Source organism: Agelaius phoeniceus, chromosome 3 (genome assembly GCF_051311805.1).
Source record: "Agelaius phoeniceus isolate bAgePho1 chromosome 3, bAgePho1.hap1, whole genome shotgun sequence".
Classification (NCBI taxonomy): Eukaryota; Metazoa; Chordata; class Aves; order Passeriformes; family Icteridae; genus Agelaius; species Agelaius phoeniceus.
Window position 1 is genome coordinate 11,646,344 of NC_135267.1, and position 24,161 is coordinate 11,670,504.

The following is a 24,161-nucleotide window of genomic DNA, read 5'->3' on the forward strand; positions in this document are numbered from 1 at the left end:
CAGGACAAATTACCCCAAAATCCACTATGGGAGAAAGAGGTGAACATAAAAAGCCTCATGTATAAGGGCTTCCTCACTAATTCTTCCTCACTAATTTCTGCTTTACTAATTCAGGATAATATTATAAATTAGGGAAGATGTAATTTCTATTAATACAAAAACAAAAGTTAGAGTTTAGGGGAATAAACACTTAGGAAAATAGGTCTTAGGAGAACTTGGTATTATGTACGAAGAAGCCACAAGTGTCCTGTGCTGTGTTTGGAAAGTTATTTTCTCCCAAATTAATTTCCTGCCTGTGATGCAAAAAAATAAGGATGAGGATTACTCGCTTTTGCAATGTGTTCTGAAGTCCTCAAATAAAATTCTAACTAAATACAAAATATTTTTACCATAGATTAAAGACATATGATAGAACATATATTAACAAAGAAGCAAGATCCAAGTCTGAAGCATTTCAGTATGCATGGGACTTAGTTTATATTTTTGTTGAATTAGGATCACAATCATCCACTGCAAATTAAAGCCAGTGCTCCCCTGACTTATCAGACAACCACACTGGCCTATTTAGTGGCTACTCCATTCCTCTAAGATTATGTCTCTTTCTAACAAATTGGTTAGAATTTTAAGAAGTAGCCAAAAAGAGTATACAACAATGCCCATGAGTCTCTGACACAGTGACATAGGCTCTTATTTTGACAGCAGGAATTGTGAGCTCCAAACTCTTTGCCTAGAACTGCTTCTCTACATGAGTATTCTAAAACATATAGTTTGTAAATTGATTTGTAACTTGATCAATCTCCCTTCCAAGGCACATCTGACACTCAAAAAATGCCCTTGAGAGAAGAAAGGGAGAGTGATCCACTTGCTGAGACTCTTGCCTGGCCTTACCACTGCCAGCTATGAAGGAAAAGAGAGAATGACCTAAAAGCCCTTTTGGGAAGAAAGGATACAGCAACTGCAACAGGAAAAGAGTCACCTAAAAAGAAGAGCTGTATCTCTGAATTCTGAATATGGGGATTACATAGTAAAATGCCTATGGACAAGATGAAACATATCTAAGACATCTTTTCCTGTAGATTTTATTATTGAAGTATTACTGAGAACATACATGCAAAGAACAAAATCAAAGTCTACTGCCATTCCTTTTGTCAGTTTTTATTTATTTCTGTACCAAAATTTCTTTCTTTGTAATTATTAAGGATCATAGTTATAGATTAGTTCAGTTGGAGTTATATTATTTATACTTAATTTGAATTTTGATATCTTTTTGATATATTCTTTTCTTCTGAACAATCAATTTTTCCTATAAAGCAAAATATTTTCAAGAGTAATTACAATAAGGTACTGTCTACCTAAGTGGACAGGAAGATGAAGGTTGTATTTGAAGTCTGCAGGAAGATTTCAAATTAACAAAAAGAGGCAAGGATGACAGAGTTTAATTACAGATTTCATGGTCATTCTAAAAATTAAATTTCTTCATTTTAATAACTTTCAAAAACTGCAGACACCAAATATTGCCATCATGCAATATTAAATATTTCCACCAGATGTCTCCAGCATATTAGTTTACACAGAAAGCTGCACTCAATTTGAAGTGTAATGTGCCAAATATAAGCATACTATATTAAAGAAGTAAAGAGAAGAAAGCTGCAACTAATTACTTCTCTGTTTAGACATGGATATTTTAGGGAGTTCCACAGTTACCTAGAGAAACACCAATTTTTTGAACTAACATTTTGGCCAAATATGACTGGAAAAAAAAAAAGGAGAGAGTTCATGGTTTTCGCTTTTAAGAGTCTCTTCACATCTTGATACTCATATTTTCAGAGCAATATAAGGTTGTATTTGGCATGAGTGACTGTTGGATTACTGAGAAAGATTTTGTTTGTCTTATAAAAACAGGAAGAGTTTGCAAACCAAGCTAAAGACAATTCTTTTTTCAGGACTCTCTGATATAAACATGGAGTAATCCAGTTATTTATTAATAGCCTTTGTGGATTACTCCCACTCACTACCTTGAAATATTTACTCAGATTCTGTCAGTCTGAGTCAGACCCCAAGCAATGCTCAATACAAACACAGTGCCAGAAGAGAATTCCAAGGATGAAAGGGAAACCAGACTTTGCTAATTCTCAGACCCACATTTCACTGAGTTGTGCTTCAAAGGCATCTTTGAACAACTCTTACAGAATCCTTCTCACCTGTCTCTGCATCCAAGTAGAACTTGGTGCATCTGACAGACACGACAGAGCCAGCCTCGCCTTATAATCACTTCTATGTATGAGCAGCTACATACGTGCACATCTATATTTGACTCAGGAAACCCACTCACTTATTCAAAGTAGGCTATGCCTGAAAATGAGAGACTCAAAAGTCTCTAAGGACCAATGACAGAAGGTACATAATTCCTAGGGATCTGACGATTTTATCTTGGAAGCAACCTGGGGTCATTTGCTGGGTTACATAAAAGCCACATCCATCCTTTCAAAGGTTCTCAATGTATTTTACACAGGTTTGTTAGACTTTGTATTTTGCAGAAAGATGGGGAATGCCTCTAATCACAGCAGATGGGATGGGTCAGATAGAAATCAATTACAACCCGTCTTCTAAAATGATACTTTCATTTAACGGGAGTTTAATCAACCTATAGTTTTAAATTACTAATATGACAATGTACAAGTACCTAACATTTTCATCAGACACTCCATTTTTAACAAAAGCTTTCAACTGAAAGAAAGAAAAGCATACTGATGACAAGTAGTTAATTCACTAATATAGTATGGCATCTCTGTTTATCATTGATATCAAAGATATCTTTGAATAAACAATGTTTTCCAAAGCAGAACAAACTCAATTTTCTTTCAAAGAAATTCAAGTGCTAGTCTCCAAGACCAATGCTAAAGCATAACTGTTTTCTGGGCTGGTGACAAAAATAGCCCCTTTAATTTTTTTCCCCCCTTATTTCTACTTAGTTTCCTTTAAAAATAAAAACAGAAAAAAAACAAAAAGCCCCACATAAGGCCATATACTCAATTCACAATATGGAAGCAGATGCCTTAAATTTTTATAACCCAACAACTCTTCAGAATATCACAGTATGGATTAAAGCCTTCCTTTTCAAAATTAACTAATAAACGTCACTAGTGCGTCAATGGACACAACTGCTGTAGTGATATTCCAGAAATAGTTTGGTTATCTAGAATTTTCAAGTCCAAAGCAAAAATAGCTGAGTGTTCTGAGCTCACTATCCATGAACTCTGAACTGAGACAAAGTCACGCAGCAACACTCTCCAAGCATGCAGTGCAGAGATATGGCATGCCATAAATACTTCTTTTTTTCTATTTCTTTTTGTTTGTTTGTTTTTGTTTTGGGCAGCTTTTATTTGGTAAGAGGCAGAGGGAAAAGGAGCATCACTCTTCATTTTCTAAAGTACCATAATGAATGGGCCAAAATGCAGATATATAGTATCTATAAGCATTTACAAAGATGCCTCAACTGCATCTGTCCAGAGAATAAGAGACTACTTTTCCCCTCAATTATATAATTTGTCAAACACAGCAGAGTTTATAAATATTTATTGTAAGAGAGACACTTTTCTTTACATTTAATTTAGCAAGGAGATTCAACTCACATTAAGATTTTATGAATAGTCAGGGAGCCATAAAAAGGGCTTGCAAGCTCATGGTTCCTACCTGACAATGATGCACATAAAGCAGTTTTTATTAAACAATCCTTCTAAAGAAAAAATCCACCCACAGTACATGAAAATGAAGATCTGTTAAATCAAAATAGCATGTACTGAGCAGTGCACAAGAAAAATATTTTCTAGTATCTCTGAAAAGGTCATACTCAGTTTTTAATGTAGTTGCTTTTGATTGTGTTGCTTAATTTGAAGAACTGTACAATACCTGTCCAGTATATGCAAAGTCCAGGGCTTGTTTTAAACCAAGGCTTGTGACACCATGCAAATTCACCTCATCAGCTTCACTCTCAACCATGCAGAGACTGAACATTGCCTATGGGAAAAAACAGAAATGCCATTAAGCAATTTTGGATAAGAATTCCAAATAGCAACAGCCTTGAGAGTCAGAATGAGATCTATACCAAGTTTTCAGCAACACCAGAGCAATCAGTCTTGTAACTCAGTCCTTTTATTATTAAAGAAATATAAATACTTATTCTAGATAAACTGAGAGAAATAATTTTCTTCAATATACGTATATTTCTTAATTAAGTAATTCAGGTGAAATCAGTGAGAACAGTCACACAATAAGGTATCATTCAATAAAAAAGGTAACTGGACTCTGGGAAAAGAATAATCTACACAAGAACCACTAAAAGCAATACTTATGTATAGTATCACTGTATATAAGGAGGAATAGGCCATACACAACCACTTGAGAAGAAGAGGCAGTTAAAACCATCTTTTATAAGCAATCCTTTTCAAATCAGCATCTTAGACTGCAATATGAGCAATGCAGTAGTCAATTTATGAAATGAAGAGGAATGATGGAGATGCAGACACCAAACTTACAACCTCCCTTTATTTGTTATTGCCTCAGTTTCTCACATCATAAAGTCTAAACTGAAGACAGGCAAGGTGCTATGGAATTTCCCTGAATATACCACTGAGGAGAGCAACTCTCCCTTTCATCCAGCCTTACTTTCCAGATCATTTGTCTTCCCTGTCCCCCTGGAATGAAGCAATCATACTCAGTCCTGTGAATCCTTGTGAGAATCTTTTTCTTCTCATCCCCATTAAACTTCTTTACCCTTCACTCTTCCCTCCCAACCTGCACTCCTGCTGCATTTCCTCTGCTTACCACTCCTTCCCTAATTATCAGCCCCATTCTCCATTCTTTGACACCCTCCCACACTTTTTTAACAAAACACACCACTCAGAGTTTTTAAGCAGTAAACTGTGAACAAATAAACTGAACACTTCTGCCATCTGCCATTACTAAAGAAAGTCTAAACTTATCCCCAGTAGGTTTTGTGCTATACTCAATGTCTTTAGGGAGGCTACCACACTACACCTTGGGGAACTCCAGTAACAAAGCCCTTCTCATGGATATAACTGTGTCTGCTATCTTCTTTCTATACTCTGGCTGATACCTGTAGAAGCTGAGACAGTCAACAAGCTCACTGGATTTCATATGTGCAATCTGTCCAGAAGCAGTGCTGAATTTGAAGGGAAAAAATAAGCCCTACCCTCTATAACTATTTAGCGCATATGAATGACTATATCATCTTTACCCAAACTATTCCATGTTTCACCTAGACTCAGGTGATTGCAAGAACTGAGTGCTTCCTGCAAATAGGTAATTTCTTCAGAAAATATTAGTACTTTTCATCATTAAAACACCATAATTTGGCATAAATATGTTTCCTGGAAATCATCCAATATAAACAAGAATGACATTTATCACACAGTCATTCCTTCTGATTTTGCAATTTCTGTTGAATTAAAGTGATATCAGGGCTTCTTCCAAACTGGCAACAGAAAAGAAGCAACAAATAGTTTAAAAGCTTTATCAAACAGATACAGTAAGACACAGCCATGAAATATACCTAGGGAGAAAAAAAAAACCCCAAACTTCTAACAAGTTCAGCCACTTTTCTTACCCATTAAAAATGTAATATTTTGTTGTCATCTAGTAGCTAATGTGAGGCTTCAGAGCTTGCCAGGAGCTGCAAGGTACTCATCAGCCACCTACTCTGGAAAAGCAGACCTGCAGTCGCTGTCTGGGAGAGATAAGCTTCTCTTCTTTCTCTTCTCAGAAATTCACCACTAGATAAGTATTTTGGAAAATATTCCTTTCACACACCAATTCCTGAATAAAGAGTAAAGTCTCAAAGGAACACCTGTCTGCTAAGGGGTAGATTTGCACACCTTCTATACCCTCAACCCCAACACCAACTGCCTGCAGAAAGGCTGGGAATGCTGAGAGGTAAAAGATGCTCTGTGCCTTATTATGTCTTCCAACCATGCTACAGAAACAACCTGCACACTACAGACCTGTGCATATGAACCATCTAAAGACAGTGTGGTTACTAATACATCTCTTATTCTGGTCAAGGGATAATATTCCACACAATGAGTCAAGCTTACAAATACAAAGAAACACTTGACTGAATCCTATCTGTAAACCAGGAATCATTCCTATATGACTTCTGTGTACATTTACTAACTTTACCTTAAGGAGATTATTTTAACCCAGAGATTCCAACATGGTCTTCACACAGGATTTATTACTACACATAATTTAGTAAACTCAGCAGGATCAGACAACTAACTCAGTCACTGTCCATAATCACCCACAGTGCATAAAAGCACAGTTCCAGCAGAGCTTTGACCCCTGCCAATTAGCACTCTCCCAGGCAATGCCCAGACTATGGCCCAGGACATAACTCAAGCTATGGCTGTTCCAAATAGGCAGCATGGACAAAGCCAAAATGTTCACAGAGGCCATATTGTCTCAAGCCATGTTATGCCAGTCTTTTTAGGGCCAGAAAACAAGCCCTCAATTCACCTTATTTATAACTACAGATACAGCCTAAGAGTACAGTGGGCTATCAGAAGCTGCCAGTAAGACACAAAACTGTGGCTTTGTGGAGAATCACAGAACGGTCTGGGTTGGAAGGGACCATAAAGATTATCTAGTCCCAACCCCCCTGCCATGGACAGAGGCACCTTCCACTAAACCAGCTTGTTGAAAGCCCCACCCAACCTGGCCTTGAAGACTTAGAAGGCTGGGGTGCCCACAAATTCTCTGGCCATCCTCACAGTACAGGATTTCTTCTAATATCTAATCTAAACCTACTTTCTTTCACTTAAACTGAAAGCCTTCCCCCTTGTCCTATCACTACATGCCCTTATCAGAAGTCCCCCCTCCTGCTTTCTTGAAGAGTCCCTCTACATAATGAAAGGACACACACCCTGAAACCTTCTCTTTTCCAGTCTGAACAAACACAATTCTCTCAACCTTTCTTCCAATCAGTTTGGTGGCCTTCTTTTGGACTCACTCCAACAGGTCAAAGTCCTTCATATACTGTGGACCTCAAGGCAGGATGTAGCACTCCAGGTGAGGCCTCATGAGAACAGAATAGAGGGGGAAAATCCCCTCCCTCTCCCTGCTGGCCACACTGCTCTGGGTGCAGCCCAGGACATGTTTGGCTTTCCAGGCTGTGAGTGCACATTGCTGGCTCGTGTCCAGCCTCTCATCACCCTCAAGTCCTTCTCAGCAGGGCTGCTCTCCATCTGCCTCCAGCCTGCCTTAATACTGGGGTTGCCCAGACCCAGGTGCAGCACATTGCACTTGGTCTTAATAAGCCACATGAGATTCCCATGGGCCCATTTTTCAAGCTTGTCCGGGCCACTCTGGATTGCATCCCATCCTTCAGGTGTGTTAACTGCAACACCCAGCTTGGTGTCATCTGCAAATCTGCCAAGGGTGCACTCAATCACTTTGATTAAGGTTTTAAATAATTATGGTCCCAATACAGACTCCTGAGGGACACCACTTGTCACTGATGCCCATCAAAACTCTAAGCCATTTACCTCTGGAAGCAACTGTCCAAACACTTACTCCTCCATCTACCAATCCTATCATTGAATCCATCTCTCTCTAATTTAGAGACAAGGATGTTGTGGGAGACTGGGTGAAAGGATTTACAGAAGTTCAGATAGATGATGTCTGTAGCTCTTCCCTTGTCCACCGGGGTAGTCACACCTCAAATATTCTGTGAAGGCTTTTGAAACTGAGTAGGAGCTACATCTATTTTTAAGGAAACAAGGCCAAAGAATTTGATCAAAAGACAAGGCCTGAAACAGTCCTCAGACAGTTCACATTCAGCTGAACTTGATTAGCCTCCAGGAAAGTAATCTCCCACTTAAATGAACTTTGTACTGCTCACTGATCCACACTGCCTTCACCAGCAGGCAAATTTCCTTGTTAGCCTGATAGTTTTTGAGGTTTAATCCAGCATGAAAAAAAATCTGTTCTACCATAGGCAGAAGTTGAACTCAAACTCAGCCTTTAATTTGCACTCCTGTACCTGAATACTGTAGTTTCAGCTGAAAAAAAATATGGACCATTACATTCAGATTTGAGACTTCACCAATATCTGGAGAATGAGTTACAGTTGAGCTGTTAAACTCCAGTTTCAGACGCATCCCTGAAAACACTCTAAGGTTTTGTGAGCTTATATAGATCCATCAGTCATGTTTTTAATACAAGGTTACTAGACTACTTTCTTTTTCCCTTGGGTACATTAAAAACAAGGCAATAAGATAAATATCTCAGGTGAATGCAGAAGTGACAGACAAGAAAAACAAATGAAATACAAAATATTTGGACGAATGCACAACTCAAAGTCAACCCTATCAGAAAAGCTACCAAATTTGACTAAGCATGAAATGTTAATAATGTTATTTATTGGCTTAATTCAACAATGCTATTACACTTTACTTTAAAGCATTTCAGCTTGAAATAAAATCTATTTGATTATGCCTCATTTCTGCTTCAAGACCTTCAGGAGACTTGAAAGTACAAGTTGCCACTGTTAACCAAAGATCCCTTTTATAATAAAACCCACTGATGAGAGGACTTACAATTTTTTCTGGCTTCTTAATAATACAGATCTAGGTCTGCCACCCAATCATATAATTAGGCAACATTGTGGTAAATAGATTGATTGTTTATACTCTGATATTTCAGTTAAGATTTTAAGTAAGTAAACCAAATGCCCCAATGCAAAGTAAGTACAATCCACTTGCCACCTCCAAAATTCAGGTCTCAACATGCTGACACAAATGGATGTATTCCATTTGTGGAATTCCACCTGAGGTCACACTTATTTCAGTTGCTACAGATTTGGATGGCCTTATTTTTGTGAGGCAGGCAGATACTTTAATAGCTCCTCTTTTTGGAGGAAGGAAAGAATCAATCCTCCATTCTTCTTCTAATCTTGGCCTGAAACAGAAACAAAGCTACAGAACAAAGCTTTTTCCTTTTCCCAAAGGAAAAAGAAAACAAAACACACAGTCCTTAGATAAAAATATTCAAGCCATAAAAAAATTCTCAGACTCTTGAAAACTTGACTTCAAAGAAATGTGGCAAGCTGGTGAGCATTTAACACAGAGCACACCTGTAGTTACACAATTTGCTTGGCCCTGAGCAGTCTCAGGCACCTTTATAAAAACAATGTCTTCTACAAACATAGGATACAAAAGTAAACAAGAGCTCAAAACTGAATGACACACAACCACAGGGTGTATAGACTTAGATGTGAGCAGATCTGATGCAACCAGGCAAAATTGTCAAAGTAAAAGGTGTTTAGCACAGTCATTGTATCTGACTTCCCGTGCTCAGCATGTTGTTTAGCTTTCAGAAACAAAATGCACAATAGCTGTAAAATAACACCAAATCAGAATAATGTATTACTGTTAAAATGTTCAGATGCATTGATTTTACCAGTCAGGTAGCACTGCAGCAACATATATGGACTCCTTCACAACATACCACTCCAGGAACACATACGTGGGTAACAGACACACAAGATGTGTGTCAAAATCCCCAAAATACAAATTGCTCACTGTCACAGTGGTGACATACAAATTGCTCCTTGCCTTTGAGTCATTTTCTTACTTACTCAGGTGTTCCATATCCATGAGAGTAATGAGCTTTTCCTCATTTGTACACATCAGCCTTACAGCCATGTCAGTCATAGCAAACAGCAAACAACCACAAAACAACTTAACCAAGTTGTACATACTTTAAACAAGCAAATTTTGCCAGTGAATTCCACATATCTTAGTGGCCTTTTAAAGGCAAGAAACGGTTTAAAACATATGCAGTGTCAGGAGACAGGTAAATTATGTTAAATGAACAAATGGTTATGCCTTATGCTGTTAAAAAGACAGCTCTGTAACTGAAATCATAAGTAACTACCTGCTGTGACCTGAGGCTTTCAAGAAATACCTTCCCTCTTCTAGGAGTAAAGAAGTACACGGCATCAATGCATAGCAATAACCTCTACAATATCTCAAAGTTCCCTCAGCAAGATTGTGAAGAGAGGTTCATCACTTTCCATTTTTTTTTATTCAAGTTTAAATGCAACACTCAAAAGAAAGCTAAGCTTTCAAAAACAGACAAGTAAGCTGAGCTTGCTACAGCAACCCACAGTAACTCCGAGAGTAACATTTCCTCCTTCTGATTTCTCAAACACAGCTTTGGTAACAACCAGCAGCCCTAGATCCAAGTCTACTATAATACAAAACAAACATTTGGATCTTCCCACCAAAGCATAGCCCTGACCTACACAAATTCTTGCTCAACCACAGACTTAGTTGCACAATAATAATGTCCTGGGATACTTCAGAATTACCTCCACTTTGCAAATTAATTGCTAAAGAACTGATCGATGAAGTCACCAAGGTTTTCCTTAGCTATTCATCTTGTTGCATTGAATTTTCTAAGTAATTAACACTATCTAGTATTGTTTTATTCTGGAATGAGCTGGTTTGTCATCTCAAATTTCTACCTCCACAATTAAATGATACTGGATTGAGTGCTTTCAAAAAATATTTTAAAATAGATTGGCATCTTCATTAAGGGCAGTATTTTATTCAAATTTACTTTCCACATCATATGGGGAATGCATTTAATTCTACATTCATCTTTTCCATAGCCTTTTTTTTAACGGGAAATGGATTGTACTTCTCATCTTGGACATCAGAAAAGCTATGAAGAAAGTAAACCAACACTTCAGAGACCTCAGATCAATTTCCCATACTGCTCAGGGAACTCAGTTATGATGTGATACCTCAAGATTGTTTTCATTTCATGTATAACTTTAATCCTGTGAGAAATCTTACTGGCATCAATGATCTGTTGATCAGTGGCACATTCTTTCTGATTTGGGACCTCAGCTTATCTGTCACTTGGGCTACTAAATATCCAGTCCTGACATACTCTTTTCTATCTGGGCTATAAACTTTTTCGAGTCAAAACATTACACTTTGCAGTTTGTAGTAAAGATAGCAATTCCCTGTTCATGTAACAGTAATATTAAATAAATAAATCATAATCTATTTCATCTACTTTGTTCCATCACTCCTGAAATAACCTTTGGATGTCCTTAGCTTCATGTTCTTATTCTTCATTACATAAGCCATGTCATTTTTCCTTTGCTGTTTTCACCTATCACAACAAAAAAGAATACATTCAGAATCTATGAACAGGAGTCAAAACACTGCTTTGACAGATGACCATGCCCACATCAAATATCAACTATGCTCTAGATGTGCAATGTATACTTATCCAAATAACCAATTTAATATGCAAATGTTTCTTTACAGCATGTAAAAACGTGTCTTGTTCTTCTTATAACTAGCTTTGTTTCCCTCCCAGTTCAAGCCTGTCTATCCTAAATCAATCATCTGCCAATCAGCCATGTCCTCTGGAGTCTCTTGAACACTGAAAAACATATCCATCAATACCAATTGCATGAAATATGATTAAGAGGCTCATTACAGAATTCTTCTGAAAAAAGTTCCATATAAATTCACAAAGAAAATGTCACATAACATCAGTCACTGATATCTGAGCCTGCAATAATTCATCTGCTCTATGAAATTTACCTAAATATTGGTTTTTAAGCATTTGCCAAGCAACTAAAATGAATCCTATGAAATGGAAAGGTCAGCCATCATTCATAGTTTAAGAGAATATATAGTTAAAGAAATAAAACTGAGCAGCAAACAATACAATTTTATACACAGTATTCAAGTGTCATATATTACCGTTAGTAAAGCAAATTCCACTGAACCTTTGGTGTTTCTTTTAGTACGTCAGTGTCAGACAGTGATACATAATTACAGAGCCCCAAAGAGCTTACCAAATCAAGGATATGTACAAGGCACTTATTATGTCACACTCTGGATACAAAAAGATATTACTTTCTTAGTAGTCTTCAAAATAAGTAATGAAAATTGCAATAAAGAACTACCTTACTGTTTAGAGAACCTAAGGATGTGAGACTTTTTTCCTGTTTGTATATTGGACATTCCATCAAGAACAAAGTGATTTTCTTGGTTGTAACAACACAGAGGGTCTTTATTCCTGGACAAAATAAAAGCTTCAAGATAAAAAAAAAAAAAACCAACCAAAACCAAAACAAACCTGAAACAACAACACACCAAAAGCAAACAAACAAAAACTTCAAATTAAACAAAAAAAATCCCCGAAAATGTGTTGCTAGCAAGTTATATCCTTGATTGAACCTGCATTAAACATAATTCATCTTTTGATAGTCAGAGCTTAACAGTGCCATGTGTCTTCCCCCAAGCTCTGCTTAGGTACACAAATGTAATTTAAGCCACATGGAAGAAGGAATTCTGTAGCATGCTACTCATAATGAGTTGCTGCATCATCACGTAAAAGACTTATATTCAAAATCTAAGTAGTTCCATAAAAACAAAATAATTCTACAGTTTCCATGTGCAACATGGTATCTGAATAAAAAACCACACAAAACTGTGAACTATTGCGGATACAATAAAGTGATTAGTCCCAATATTTCAAAATTAATAAGTCACCACAGGTGGTCCTGAATATCAAGATTATTGTTTATTTTAAGGCAGATGCAAGAAAACTGAATTGCAAGGACACTGCTGTGCAAAGCACTGCATAAAACGCCAATAAGGTACAGTCTATCCTAACAACAGACACCCATAAGCAGGCCTGCCTTTTGGAGAATGAAGAAAGCAGCATAACTAAAACCAGATTTTTTTCCCAGCATTTCCAGTCAAGCACAGAAAGGCATGAGTCACATTTGCAAATTTTGGCCTAAATTGGTTTAATGCTTCCCAGTGAATGCATAAGCCTATTGTTCACATCCTTCGATGATTTTAGCAAGTGATATCAAAAGCAAGCCCAGAATAAAATTGCAATAAAAGTCACTTAGCTTATGAACGAGCATTTTAACTACCACAATACATTTAATTCAGGAAGGCAAAGCTTCTTGTGATTTTTTTTTTCCTGTCTCCAAGGAAAAACCATGATCCAAGCTTGGACACCTTTAAGGAACTTCATTTTAAAAACATATTTCATACAATACCATGAGAACAAGTGTCCCACCTTAGTGAATGCAGGCTCTACTATAACAGTTGTACAGCAAGGCTTAATCTAACAGAACTATAGTAACAATCTTAGTTGTTATTATAATTACCTTTTTAAGAAGCCATTTATATAATGGGATGCCAATGTCATTAGGCACTGACATCCAAATGTTCCAAGCAATAGTAAACTATGGCAATTACTTCTTTTCTGCATCCTAACTGCAAAAGCACACTTGTTATGTGAAAAGTCTAATGCTGAAATTTTAAATGGTTCATTTTATGAGAGTTTGCACTACATATCTTCCCCATCTGGCCCATTTTATGAGGGTTTGAACTAGATAACCTTCATATCCTTTAAAATATTTCTATTTTCCATTATGATTCTAAATCTTGTTTTCCATTAAAAATATAGTACAATTTTGCTGAAGTGCCACCCTTAATTCCCACCAACATATTTATTAAATTCTTTCATACAAAGGCAAAGTAATAAAACCAGCTTACTGACTATTTTTCTTTGTTTCTTTCATACCCTTCTACTGATAAAAACCTAAAAAGTAAACAAACATTTTAACAATTTGCAAAATAAAAGAAGAATGACCTGACTAACCAAGCTTGTGTTAATGTTGCAGTCATTTGTCACAGTAGTTTTCATCATCAGCTAAGCTCTACCCTCCATCAGCTACTTCCTTTGGAAAAAATGCCTCTATAAAATCATCTCTTCACTTTATTTTTAGTTGTCTGCACTTAACCATTCCCATTTATCCTTTGGCTTTTCCTTCAACTCTAACAAACAAGCTAACAGAGCTTCCTAGCTAACAGACCACAACAACATTAATTTAATTATTCCCATAAATTCCACAGGCTTGATACCTATTCCTTCTTGGCTGAAAGCTAACCCTGGCAAGGTAGATGATTAAGTGCCAGGTACAAGAGCTCCTGAAAATGCAGATGAACATGTAATACATTGTCTTAATATTCCTAATTTTTATATAAAATGGGCTTTGTGTGCATTTGTTACCTATTTGCAAAACTGGAACTCTGTGGCCCTGGAAGGGCAGGTTATTTCATCAGTAGCTAAGAATGTTCCACATGTCTGAGGAGATGATAATTTGATTTTTGCACACATACACACACACACACAAACTTGTGTTCTATACATATAGAAGTGATGGATGCAACCTAATGGCAAAGAGTATGTTATGCTGGGCTGTAACCATTGCTTTTTCACAATGTGGATTCACAAAAAGCTTTTGACAGAGGCCTTTAAATGCCTGGAAGGCAAACTAAGCAAGAGAGAAAAGAGGAGAGATCTTTGCCTGGGTACATAATGACTGAATACATAAAACAGTGAACAAGGAAAGATGGGAAAGTTTTCACAGGGAGTGATGATTCCTGTGGAGCAACTCATGTTTAACATATGCAGAGCAGTTCTGGAAAAGGGCAAGAGCACTGCAGGTAGAAAGTCCATCGAGGCAAAGCTGTGCAAAGTAGTAAAGGCATGGATAATGTGATAAACTGTAAAAGGATTGCATGGATTAAGCAGCTGGCTTCTAAAATGGCAATTATAAAAATGAACATACGAGTTCAATAAAAAAATCATCCCAGTCCTCAGCAATAAAAATGGGAAAAAAATTTAAAAAGGTAATCAAAGCTTAGAAATTTTTTTTGCAAGAGACAACAAAACAGAAATCAATCCTATGCTTGTATAGAAATTTATACCTTGCCTACTGCATGCAATTCTCTTACCCTCAGCTCACAAAACATATACCAGAGCTGTCAAAACTTTGGAGAAGGGCAAGAAGCTTCCCCAAGCATCCTGCACAGCTTGCATTTAAATAGATCTGATTAAGACAAGAGTTTTCAGGGAAAGAGATGACTTAGTGACATGAGAAGAACCAATGATTATCTTTTCCAATAGAAGAACTAGAAGGAAACAAATTAAACTGGTAGAAATCAGATTGACTAGAAACATAAGTAGATCTTCACACAGCAGGCAGTTGGCCACCCTGTAAGGTGGATGAGAAATCTTACACAGGCCCAATGGGAAAGAAGATAAAAGCTTAGAAGAAAGACCTATTAAGGACTGCTGAACAGACAGGAATCACACTCTGCTCTGAAATATCCCTGAGATGAAAACAGCTGGGGAATTCTCTGGAACAGACCACATACACTTACCCTGGATTTACTCTTTTTCACCAGACATCACAAAGAGCTGCTGCTAAAGCAAGAAGCCAATGATCCAACTCAGTGTGGCTGTTCTTATGCTCTCACCTGAGGCTGCTAAGGGCATCTCTCTCCTTTGACCTATTACCTATCAGGTGATTGAGATTAGATTGAAAGGCAGTTTGATCCATTCACCACTCACACATTAGGTCATTCAGTGAGAGGACTGGGATTTAGAGAAGTTTTTGATGTCTAAAGTTTGCAACCTGGCTGACTCAAACAGACTAACTCTTGCCAAAGATAAGCAACCAGCAGAACTTTACAAAGCTGTTCAGGACAGTCAAATGCAAAGGTTCCACTGATTTCACGAGATTCACTGTGAAAGTGAATCCAACCTTTTACAAGATTCACTGCCTACAGTGACATGAATTCAATTAGCTAACATTATATTTCAGTCTACTAAAATGAAGGTGTTAAAAGGATGTAAAATAATGGCACTGTTGACAATGAAGCAACTGAAGAATTTATTAAAAGACAGGTATCTCCTCTAAACTTCAAACAATCATGTTGTGCAACACAAAAGCCAGAACTGCGTTGTAATGGGCTTCTTATACAAACAGAGGAGACTAGAACACTCCCTGAGGGGGTATCCAAAAGAAAAATAGCTATTTCAAGAATGTTAAAAAATTCTAACACCTCTCTGTCTCTTTTGTTGGATACTTCTCATGTTATCAAAATGGTATGTGGGTCCTAGTCACTGAAGCTTAAAGTGATATGCTGCCCAAATAATTCCCTCGGGTATTTTCAGCTTCAGTACACCCACAGAATAATTTTATTTCTCCCAAGGTTGTGTAGGAAGATACTGACAGAGACTACAAGATATACAAGAGCATCTACTGCATCCAACAATGTTCTGAAACACAAGACTTCCTCACCAGACTATAGAGACTGAGAAGAACACAGGTACAAAATGCTTCTCTGCCACAGGCCAATAAATTGGTTTTCATGGGCAAACACTAAGCCACACAGAAATGCAGCTGAGCCCAGCCCACAGTCAGAATACTTGTTATGGCAGCACTGCAAAACTGAACTGAGGTAGCCTGAAGCAAGCAAAGAACATGGTGAAGAAAATGGACAACCAGAGGAACATGGCGGTAATGACTCCTTTCTCTCCTGGTTTTAAACTGAGAGAAGGCATCAGTTCAGTAGCCAAACAGCACATGTTGTTATCACACCAGTCTGAGACACTGAGCCACAGCCTGCTATGCTATGGCTTATCTCACTAACTGCAGAGCTGATTTGCCATATACAGCCATGGTGCACACACTTACCATACAGGGTCTTCAAAAAAGGAAAAGTTAAAAAACCCAAGATGATACCACCACATATTGGCTATCATCCAACACAACTGCAATGAATTAATTCATGAACTATGAGAATTGCAACAGAAACATATTTACACAGGCTGAATAAAAACTGTTGGGAATTTGAACACAGAATTCAGAAAAGAGAATATTCTTGTAGATGTTTTTGTCAGAACCAACACTGCTGAGCAGTGGGAATTCTGTCTGCAGCAAAGAAAAATTGCTTCAGAGCCTCACAGAATAAAAACTCATTAAATACAAAGATAAGGATGAACAAAATAATATAACCCAGATACATTTCCTTTTTTTTTTTCATTTCGAAGAATATTAAAGTATTTATTTAGAAACCTTAAAAAAGTTTGCAAACCATTTTTGTATATACTGCAGAAGTAAAAGAGTTTGTTCAGATGAACATTATAAAAGACACCTCACACCTGTCCATGCTATATTACTTCCAATGCTTTGATTTAACGTAGTAAAACAATTGAATTGCCTATATCAAACAATATTTTGAGAAGTGAAGGAATGTGCAGCTTTCTTGACACTTAACTGTAACTGGAATAACTGAATAATTAGTAGTAACATTCTAATTTGTATTTAAACTTTCATATTATCCTAGTAAATTAACTCCATTTTTTTCCAGGCCTCCTCCTATTTTAGACAAGTTCCTTTCTTTCTAATGAGAAGCAAGCAGCACTGAGTTCTCACTCTCAACAGGTGGCATATAAGTAACATGTTCACAAAACCAGACACAAAATCCAAGACCTCCCTGGACAGCCCATTCTAGTGCTACTCCCAATGAAAAGTTTTCCTCAGGTGGAGGTGGAACTTCTCTTATTTAAATTTCTGGCCATTGTTCCTTATCCTGTGTTCCAGGAAGGAAGTTTAGAAGCAGCCATACCTATCCATATGTGGCTTGGGGCTAGGGAAGGACTGCAAGCAGAACTACTCTTTGTTTGGAAGAACAGAGCTGATTTGGCCCAATGGGAAGAGCTTACATTTTTAAAGGTTATCTGGAAAGACAATGTCTAAGTAGCATCACTTTCAGGGTATGATAGAAAGGAAGATACTGGTTTTTTTAGTTGACACATAGCAATTGTAAAATACTCAAAGACAAAATTACACTATACTGCAAAAGCAGCAGGTAACCCTGATTTCTCAGAACTGGGTCTGTAGATCTATCTCTAAGACATATCAGGGAGAGCTTTTTCCTCTTTATGATTGATAGGACTACAAAAGCTATTTGCATCAATCACCCTTTCAGTCCTCAGGGATTGGTTTATAAAAATTAATTCCTTAGCCTTATCATGAAACAATGCAATATACTGTCAAATATGAACAATCAGCAATGTTGTGGACAAAGGAGGAAACTATCTGATAATGGGCAGGAAAGAGAGCACAGAAAAGCCCTGAGAAGAAACTGCTTAAGAACCAACTGTGGCAGTTATTAGTACAAAGTCTGTGTGCAAAATTATTATCGCTAGTTCATTTCAGATAAGAAAAATTCTTCTAAGAGTTGAGCATGCTCCTTGTGGAAAAAGAATCAGAATATTATTGACATTTAAAAATCTATTCCAGATAATTGATATAATTGTTCATCTAAATTATATGAAAAATCTGCATCTTTTTGAGAAAGATCAAAGTCCTGCAACTAAAAACCCACTCAAATGAAAAGCAGGGAAGAAGAGTTTTTCTGACTGTAAAACCAATGCATTTTGTAGAAGAAAATCTTGAGGTTATATAATCACCTGCCAACACTGTAAATGCCTACTAATGAAGTCATGCAGTAACATTTCATCTTGCTCCCAGAGGGGAAAAAAGCAGAGGAATCTTTTAATTGGAAATGACTTAGCTTGCTAGAGCTATCACAGTTACACATATTAACTCAACTGCCTTGTCTCAGTGCAATAGATTGAGACAAATGGCAAATCACAGCATGTCAATATGGAAAAGTTTGTCTAAAATTATGTTTCTTGCTTTAAAAAGAACACATAAAAAATAGATATTTACAATTCTTTATAGTAGTCTTTTAGAGTATGGAGATAACTATTATATTCCGTAGGACCTTTTGAAAGAAGTAGCACTTCAGGAGCAGAAAAATAAATTTAAATTCCTAAATTTCAAGTGTCTAATCTTGCAGTTTAACTTTGTGTACAGTGTCTTTGTATCCAATACCCTAAGGGATTTTTTCATGAAGAGAAAACCCACAAAATTTTGGTGTACAAATGTAACAAACATCCAAACAAGGAGTTACTCTTAGGATTTAAATGTCAATGTTTCTGCACAGCTGGAACTGTGAGACTAACTATACCAACAGGAAGAATGTAAGGCCTGCTGGTACCCTAGAAGGCTGGCCTTTAAGTATTTTGCTGAAACTCAGGTCTCCAGCTTGTCTTAGAAAAGCAAAAGATTTTACTCCAAACTATAATCTCAAAAAAAATTTGATAAGGAAACTTCTGGCCTTCTCTGTCCACTCTTCCTCACACAAGTGGGTCCAACAGCCCCAGTGTGTAAAATGACATTTAGAAGGATAACATTTAGTTATCCTTCTAAAGCATTAACAAACTTTTCTTTCCAGTAAAAGAAAGACATAAGTATCAATTTCTAAGAAAACATACTGCTCAAGAAAACACTACAATTTAATCAAAGTAGACACAGAACAAAACTGCAGAAAATTATACAAACCCTCCATGGAAAGCAAACATCCAGACTCTTATAGAAGCTATTTTACAATAGTGGCAAAAAAGTAAAAACAAATTATTCATTTTGATAGAGTCCTGCATAGAATTGAACATATTTTTGGAGACCTGGAAAAAAGACTGTAGTGGACTGATGCTGGCTGGATGCCAGGTACCCACCAAAGCTGCTTTCTCATAAATGGAGAGAAAGCATTTGAAAGCATCTCTCATAAATGGAGAGAAAGTGGAGAGAAAATATTATGAAGATTTCATGAGTTGAGATAAGGAACAGGAGAGATCACTCAGCAAATACCATCATGGGCAAAATGGACTCAAACTGGGGATGTTAACAGAATTCATTACTAACAAAACCAGAACAGGATAGTGAAAAGTAAAATAAACCTTAAAAACAATTTCCCTGCACCTCTTCTTCCTTGTCAGCTCTCCCTCCTCCCCCAGCAGTGCATGGAGACAAGGAAGGGGTTATGGTCAGTTCATCACCAGCAGTTTCTGCTACTGTGCAGGAAGGAGAGTCCTTCCCCTGCTGCCCTGTGGGGTCTCTCCAAGGGGAGACAGCTCTCCATCAACTTCTCCAGTGTTAGTCCATCCCACAGGCAACAGTTCTCCACAAACTGCTGCCATGTGGGTCACTTTTCCACGGGGTGCAGTCCTTCAAGGACAGGCTGCTCCAGCCTGGATTCCCCACAGGGTCACAAGTCCTGCCAGGAAACTCCAGCATGGGCTTCTCTCTCCACGGGTCTGCAGGTCCCTGCCAGGATCCAGCACAGGTTTCCCAGGGTTCCACACACCTCTTTCAGGCATCCACCTGCTCTGGCTAGGCTATCTCCCAGGGGCTGCAAGGGGATCTCTGCATCCTCGTGGACCTCCATGGGCTGCAGGGGCACAGCTGCCTCACCATGGTCTTCACCATGGGCTGCAGGGGAACATCAGCTCCAGCACATGGAGCACCTCCTGCCTCTCTTTCTGTGCATATTTCCTCTGCCATATTCTCACCCTGCTCTTCTCTGGCCACAATTACGTCTGTACAGTACCTTTTTTTCCCCTTAACAGATTACAGAGGTGCTACTATCCTCCCCTGCTTGGTTCAGCCTGGGCCAGCAGCAGGTCCATCCTGGCAAGTTTCACATGGCAATAAATGACTTTAGGGTTAGAAAACCTTCGAGTTTTGTCTAAGAATTCCTCCAGAGAAAAAAATAAGGCTAAAAATATTATTATCTAAAAATATTATATAATAATAACAGCTAAGTTTGAAGCATGTGACCCTGCCTTTATGACCACTTAAAAGAGATCCAGCACTTCCAGATCATCACTCATGTCATTCTGAATAAATCTGCTATTCTCCTTTATCATCCTCTGGAAATGCCTCTTTCTTTTTACCAACTCTAAAATTAAGCTTGATTAATTCTTCTAATTCTTGGAAAAAGAATACGCAAGTAGCTCAAATTAGGTAAAATCTCCCTAGATATAGAAAGATCAATAACTTCTCTGAAAACATTATTACTTTTTAATTGACTCTTGCTTTTCTAAATTATTAGAATTAGGAACATAGTGTGACCTTCTTGCCATCCTCCTCCACAATATAGATCTTACTTCACAATATTCTAAAAAAAGATTTTTGTCTATTTATAAAAACCTGTTTTCCTGATTTCAGAAAGCACAAGTTCCATATTTATAGCTAATATCTAAAGTCTGAAAAATGCATCCTACTAAACCACAGAAGTTTAGAGGCAGATCAAATTACTCAATGCTGCATAAAGCATTCTCTCAACACTTTTAAAATAAAAAATATTTATGTAGCAATAAAGGGCATTAAGATTTTAACTTGCAATTACTGTCCACTCATTACCAAGTAACTCAACTGGAAATAACAGGATAAATCACAGTGCCCCAAATCTCAACATCAATCAATAAGTGACCAAAGTAGAAGCTGTTCCTACCACACTGTTGAAACACCGGGCAGAGGTGCTCTTTTTTCCATGATGTTTCTATGCACAGGGAACCATAAGCTCTGGAAAGAGTGTCACAGGTACAGATGATATGGCACCCTTATGAAAATATTTCAACCAAACCAGAACAGGAACTATATTTATAATTGGCAAGTATACATAGCAGTTGCTACAAGTAGAAAGGTCCAGAATCCCTCTCTGTGCACTGGGCTTAAAGGAAATAAAAAAGCAAAGCAATCTCTGTTACAGCAGGGCCTGGGCATCATGATGAAGCAACATCAGCAATGTGGCAGTACAAACAATGCTGTAGCAAAACCCATAAGCATGCAGATAAGCTCAAAAAATGAGCAATCAATTGGCTCAACACCGTCACAGCAAAAGTCACATTAAGGTTAATAACATTTCTTAAATACACAGAATAAATTAAGTCTAAATTCTAACCAAAAGTCAGAGAGAGCTGACAGGAAGATAAAAAGCCTGCTTAGGTAATCAGAGATATAGAGAAGTTGTCATATATTGTATTACTATTGTAACAAGACAAAAAGATCCTAATAACGAAGTTCATCACGCTACAATTACTGTGTAGACAAAATATTTAATAAATTTACTTTGTAAGAGAAAACAGACCTTTAAATTAATTTCAACTTTAGTCTCTGATTAACAACAGGATGACTCACACTTAAAAATACCAGTGAACTACACAGCTACAGATGGTCCAATATTTTGAGTGGGCACATTGTAATAAAGGTTAGTAGAACTGCCTCATATAAAGGATACTTTTCCTATGAGCAAACACGATTTTTCAGTTACTCCAATTCTAGACTGGAATTAGACTGGAATTGCCTGAATCACACTTCCCAGGGAATATTTTATTTTATGTCTTGGAAACACTTGTTTCTGAAAATAAGTTTTATCACATTAAAGAAATTATTAAAATTATTATAGCTTCCTCTTTGAGAGCAACCATTTACATTTGACAAAAATCCAATCTCAAGTTGAAATAAATTGTATTTATCATGGTATCATAGAATGGCTTGGGTTGAAAGGGTAAAGATCACCTAGTTTCAAACCTGCTGCCACAAACACCTCCCACTGGACCAGGTTGCTCAGAGCCCCATCCACCCTGGCCTTGTAAACTTCCACAGCCACAAGTTCTCGGACCAGCCTGTTCCACTGCCTCAGCAGCCTTATAGTAAATATCAAATTTAAACTCCCTCACTCCATACTTCCATACTCTAATCATAGAATCATAGAACATGCTGACTTAGAAAGGGGCCATAAGGACCATTAAAGTCCAGCTCCTGGCCCTGCACAGGACACCCCAAGAGTCACACCACATACCCAAGGGTATTGTCCAAATTCTTCTTGAACTCTGTCAGGTGTGGTGTTGAGACCATTTCCCTGGGGAGCCTGTTGCAGTGCTCAAACACTCTCTGGGTGAAAAACTTTTCCTGATATCCAACCTAAATGTCCCAACTCAGCTTTATGCAATTTCCTCGAGTCCCATCACTGGTCATCAGAGAGGGCATCAGTGCCTGCCCCTTTGCTTCCCCTTGTGAGGATGCTGAAACCACAGTGAGGTCTTCCCTCAGTCTCTTCTTCACCATCCTCTAATCACAGCTCTCGTGCGTTCTACAAAAAATTCTACATATTAAAATATCTTCCACTTTCTCACTTTACTGGGGCATTACATTCATAGAAAGATGTGCCCTGACTATCTCTGTTAGGGGCAAAGGGAGAAGAAGACTTACCATAAATAATTATAAAAAAAATCTGATTTATGTTCTCAACATTTCTTTCCTATGGATATCTAAAGTTGCATACTCTACAGAGTGTGCAATAATCCTGCATTTTACAAAGGTTCAGATTTAAATCTTATTCAATATGATATTTATAATTATATTTATAATTATCTCCATCCTCCACAATGACAACTTTTAATATAATTATATAAATAGAAATATCTTGGGACTTACTCGGAAGTAGTCACTGCAGGCTGCCAGGACTGCTTTATGTGCATGGAATTTCTGCTCTTCAGCAATAAGGGTAATATCACAAAGAATGCCATCACTTCTTTGCTGGTTCAGAGCTGCCAGGACAGCATCGTTGTGGGAGCTAGACTGACAGAGCCTCTGACCTGTCAGCATTTCCTGAACACTGAGAGGGGAAAGGGGAAACACTCTGTCAAAAACAAAAAAAAATAAAGTACAAAACAAGCACATTCTGTCAGGAATACAGAACAAGACAAGATAGTTTGATAATTCTTGGAAAGCAAAAAAGTCATGAACCCTGTCAGGCAAAAACCTTTACACAGCATAGACATCAGAAAAAAAGCTCAATATAACAAAGCATATGAAAACTGATTATATACTCAAATTTAAAAACCTCAATGGTTCTGATTTCTCATTTCCTGTACCAGAAGTCAGCTGAACTCACAGGATTAATTTTAGGATTAAATGAGAACAATAGAGGGCTTAGGTCAATGGACCACCAGAAAACTTTAAGTGGTTCAAACTGAAGCACTGATGAAAAGGAGGGTATATGTATGTATGCAAGAAGTTCTACTAAAAAATATGATGCTTCACAGTCTCAGGTGGCCTGTTTAAGTCTGATGCTGAATGCTTAAGTCTGAAAACTGAATGTTTTCAGACCACCTCAGACTATTCATGTTTATGAAGTGTTGTAGTGGTTTTTTTGATTGTCTGTTTTGTGTTAGGGATAGGGAGAGGATGTTTGCTCTATTTTAAAATGCCAATGCCTTCTCCACCTCAATATTTCCATGTACAAATAGAAGATTCACATATAATCCAGGCTAGGACTGCCTGATTGCAGCTTCCTTTCTCTGTAGTAAAAGGAAGAGACAAG

The 24,161-nt window shown here is 37.5% G+C and overlaps 1 protein-coding gene across 3 annotated transcripts in view; it reads right to left on the reverse strand.

Annotated features, from left to right (window-relative positions):
• The window catches only part of KLHL32 (kelch like family member 32), a 123,122-nt gene that overhangs the window by 70,292 nt on the left and 28,669 nt on the right, over window positions 1–24,161 (reverse strand). For all 3 annotated transcript variants that reach the window (XM_077174730.1, XM_077174732.1, XM_077174731.1), the window contains exons 3-4: window positions 23,273–23,453; window positions 3,910–4,017 (exon numbers count right to left, since the gene is read on the reverse strand). In XM_077174730.1, the coding sequence (XP_077030845.1) occupies window positions 3,910–4,017; window positions 23,273–23,453 (289 nt within the window). The remainder of the gene's footprint in view (window positions 1–3,909; window positions 4,018–23,272; window positions 23,454–24,161) is intronic.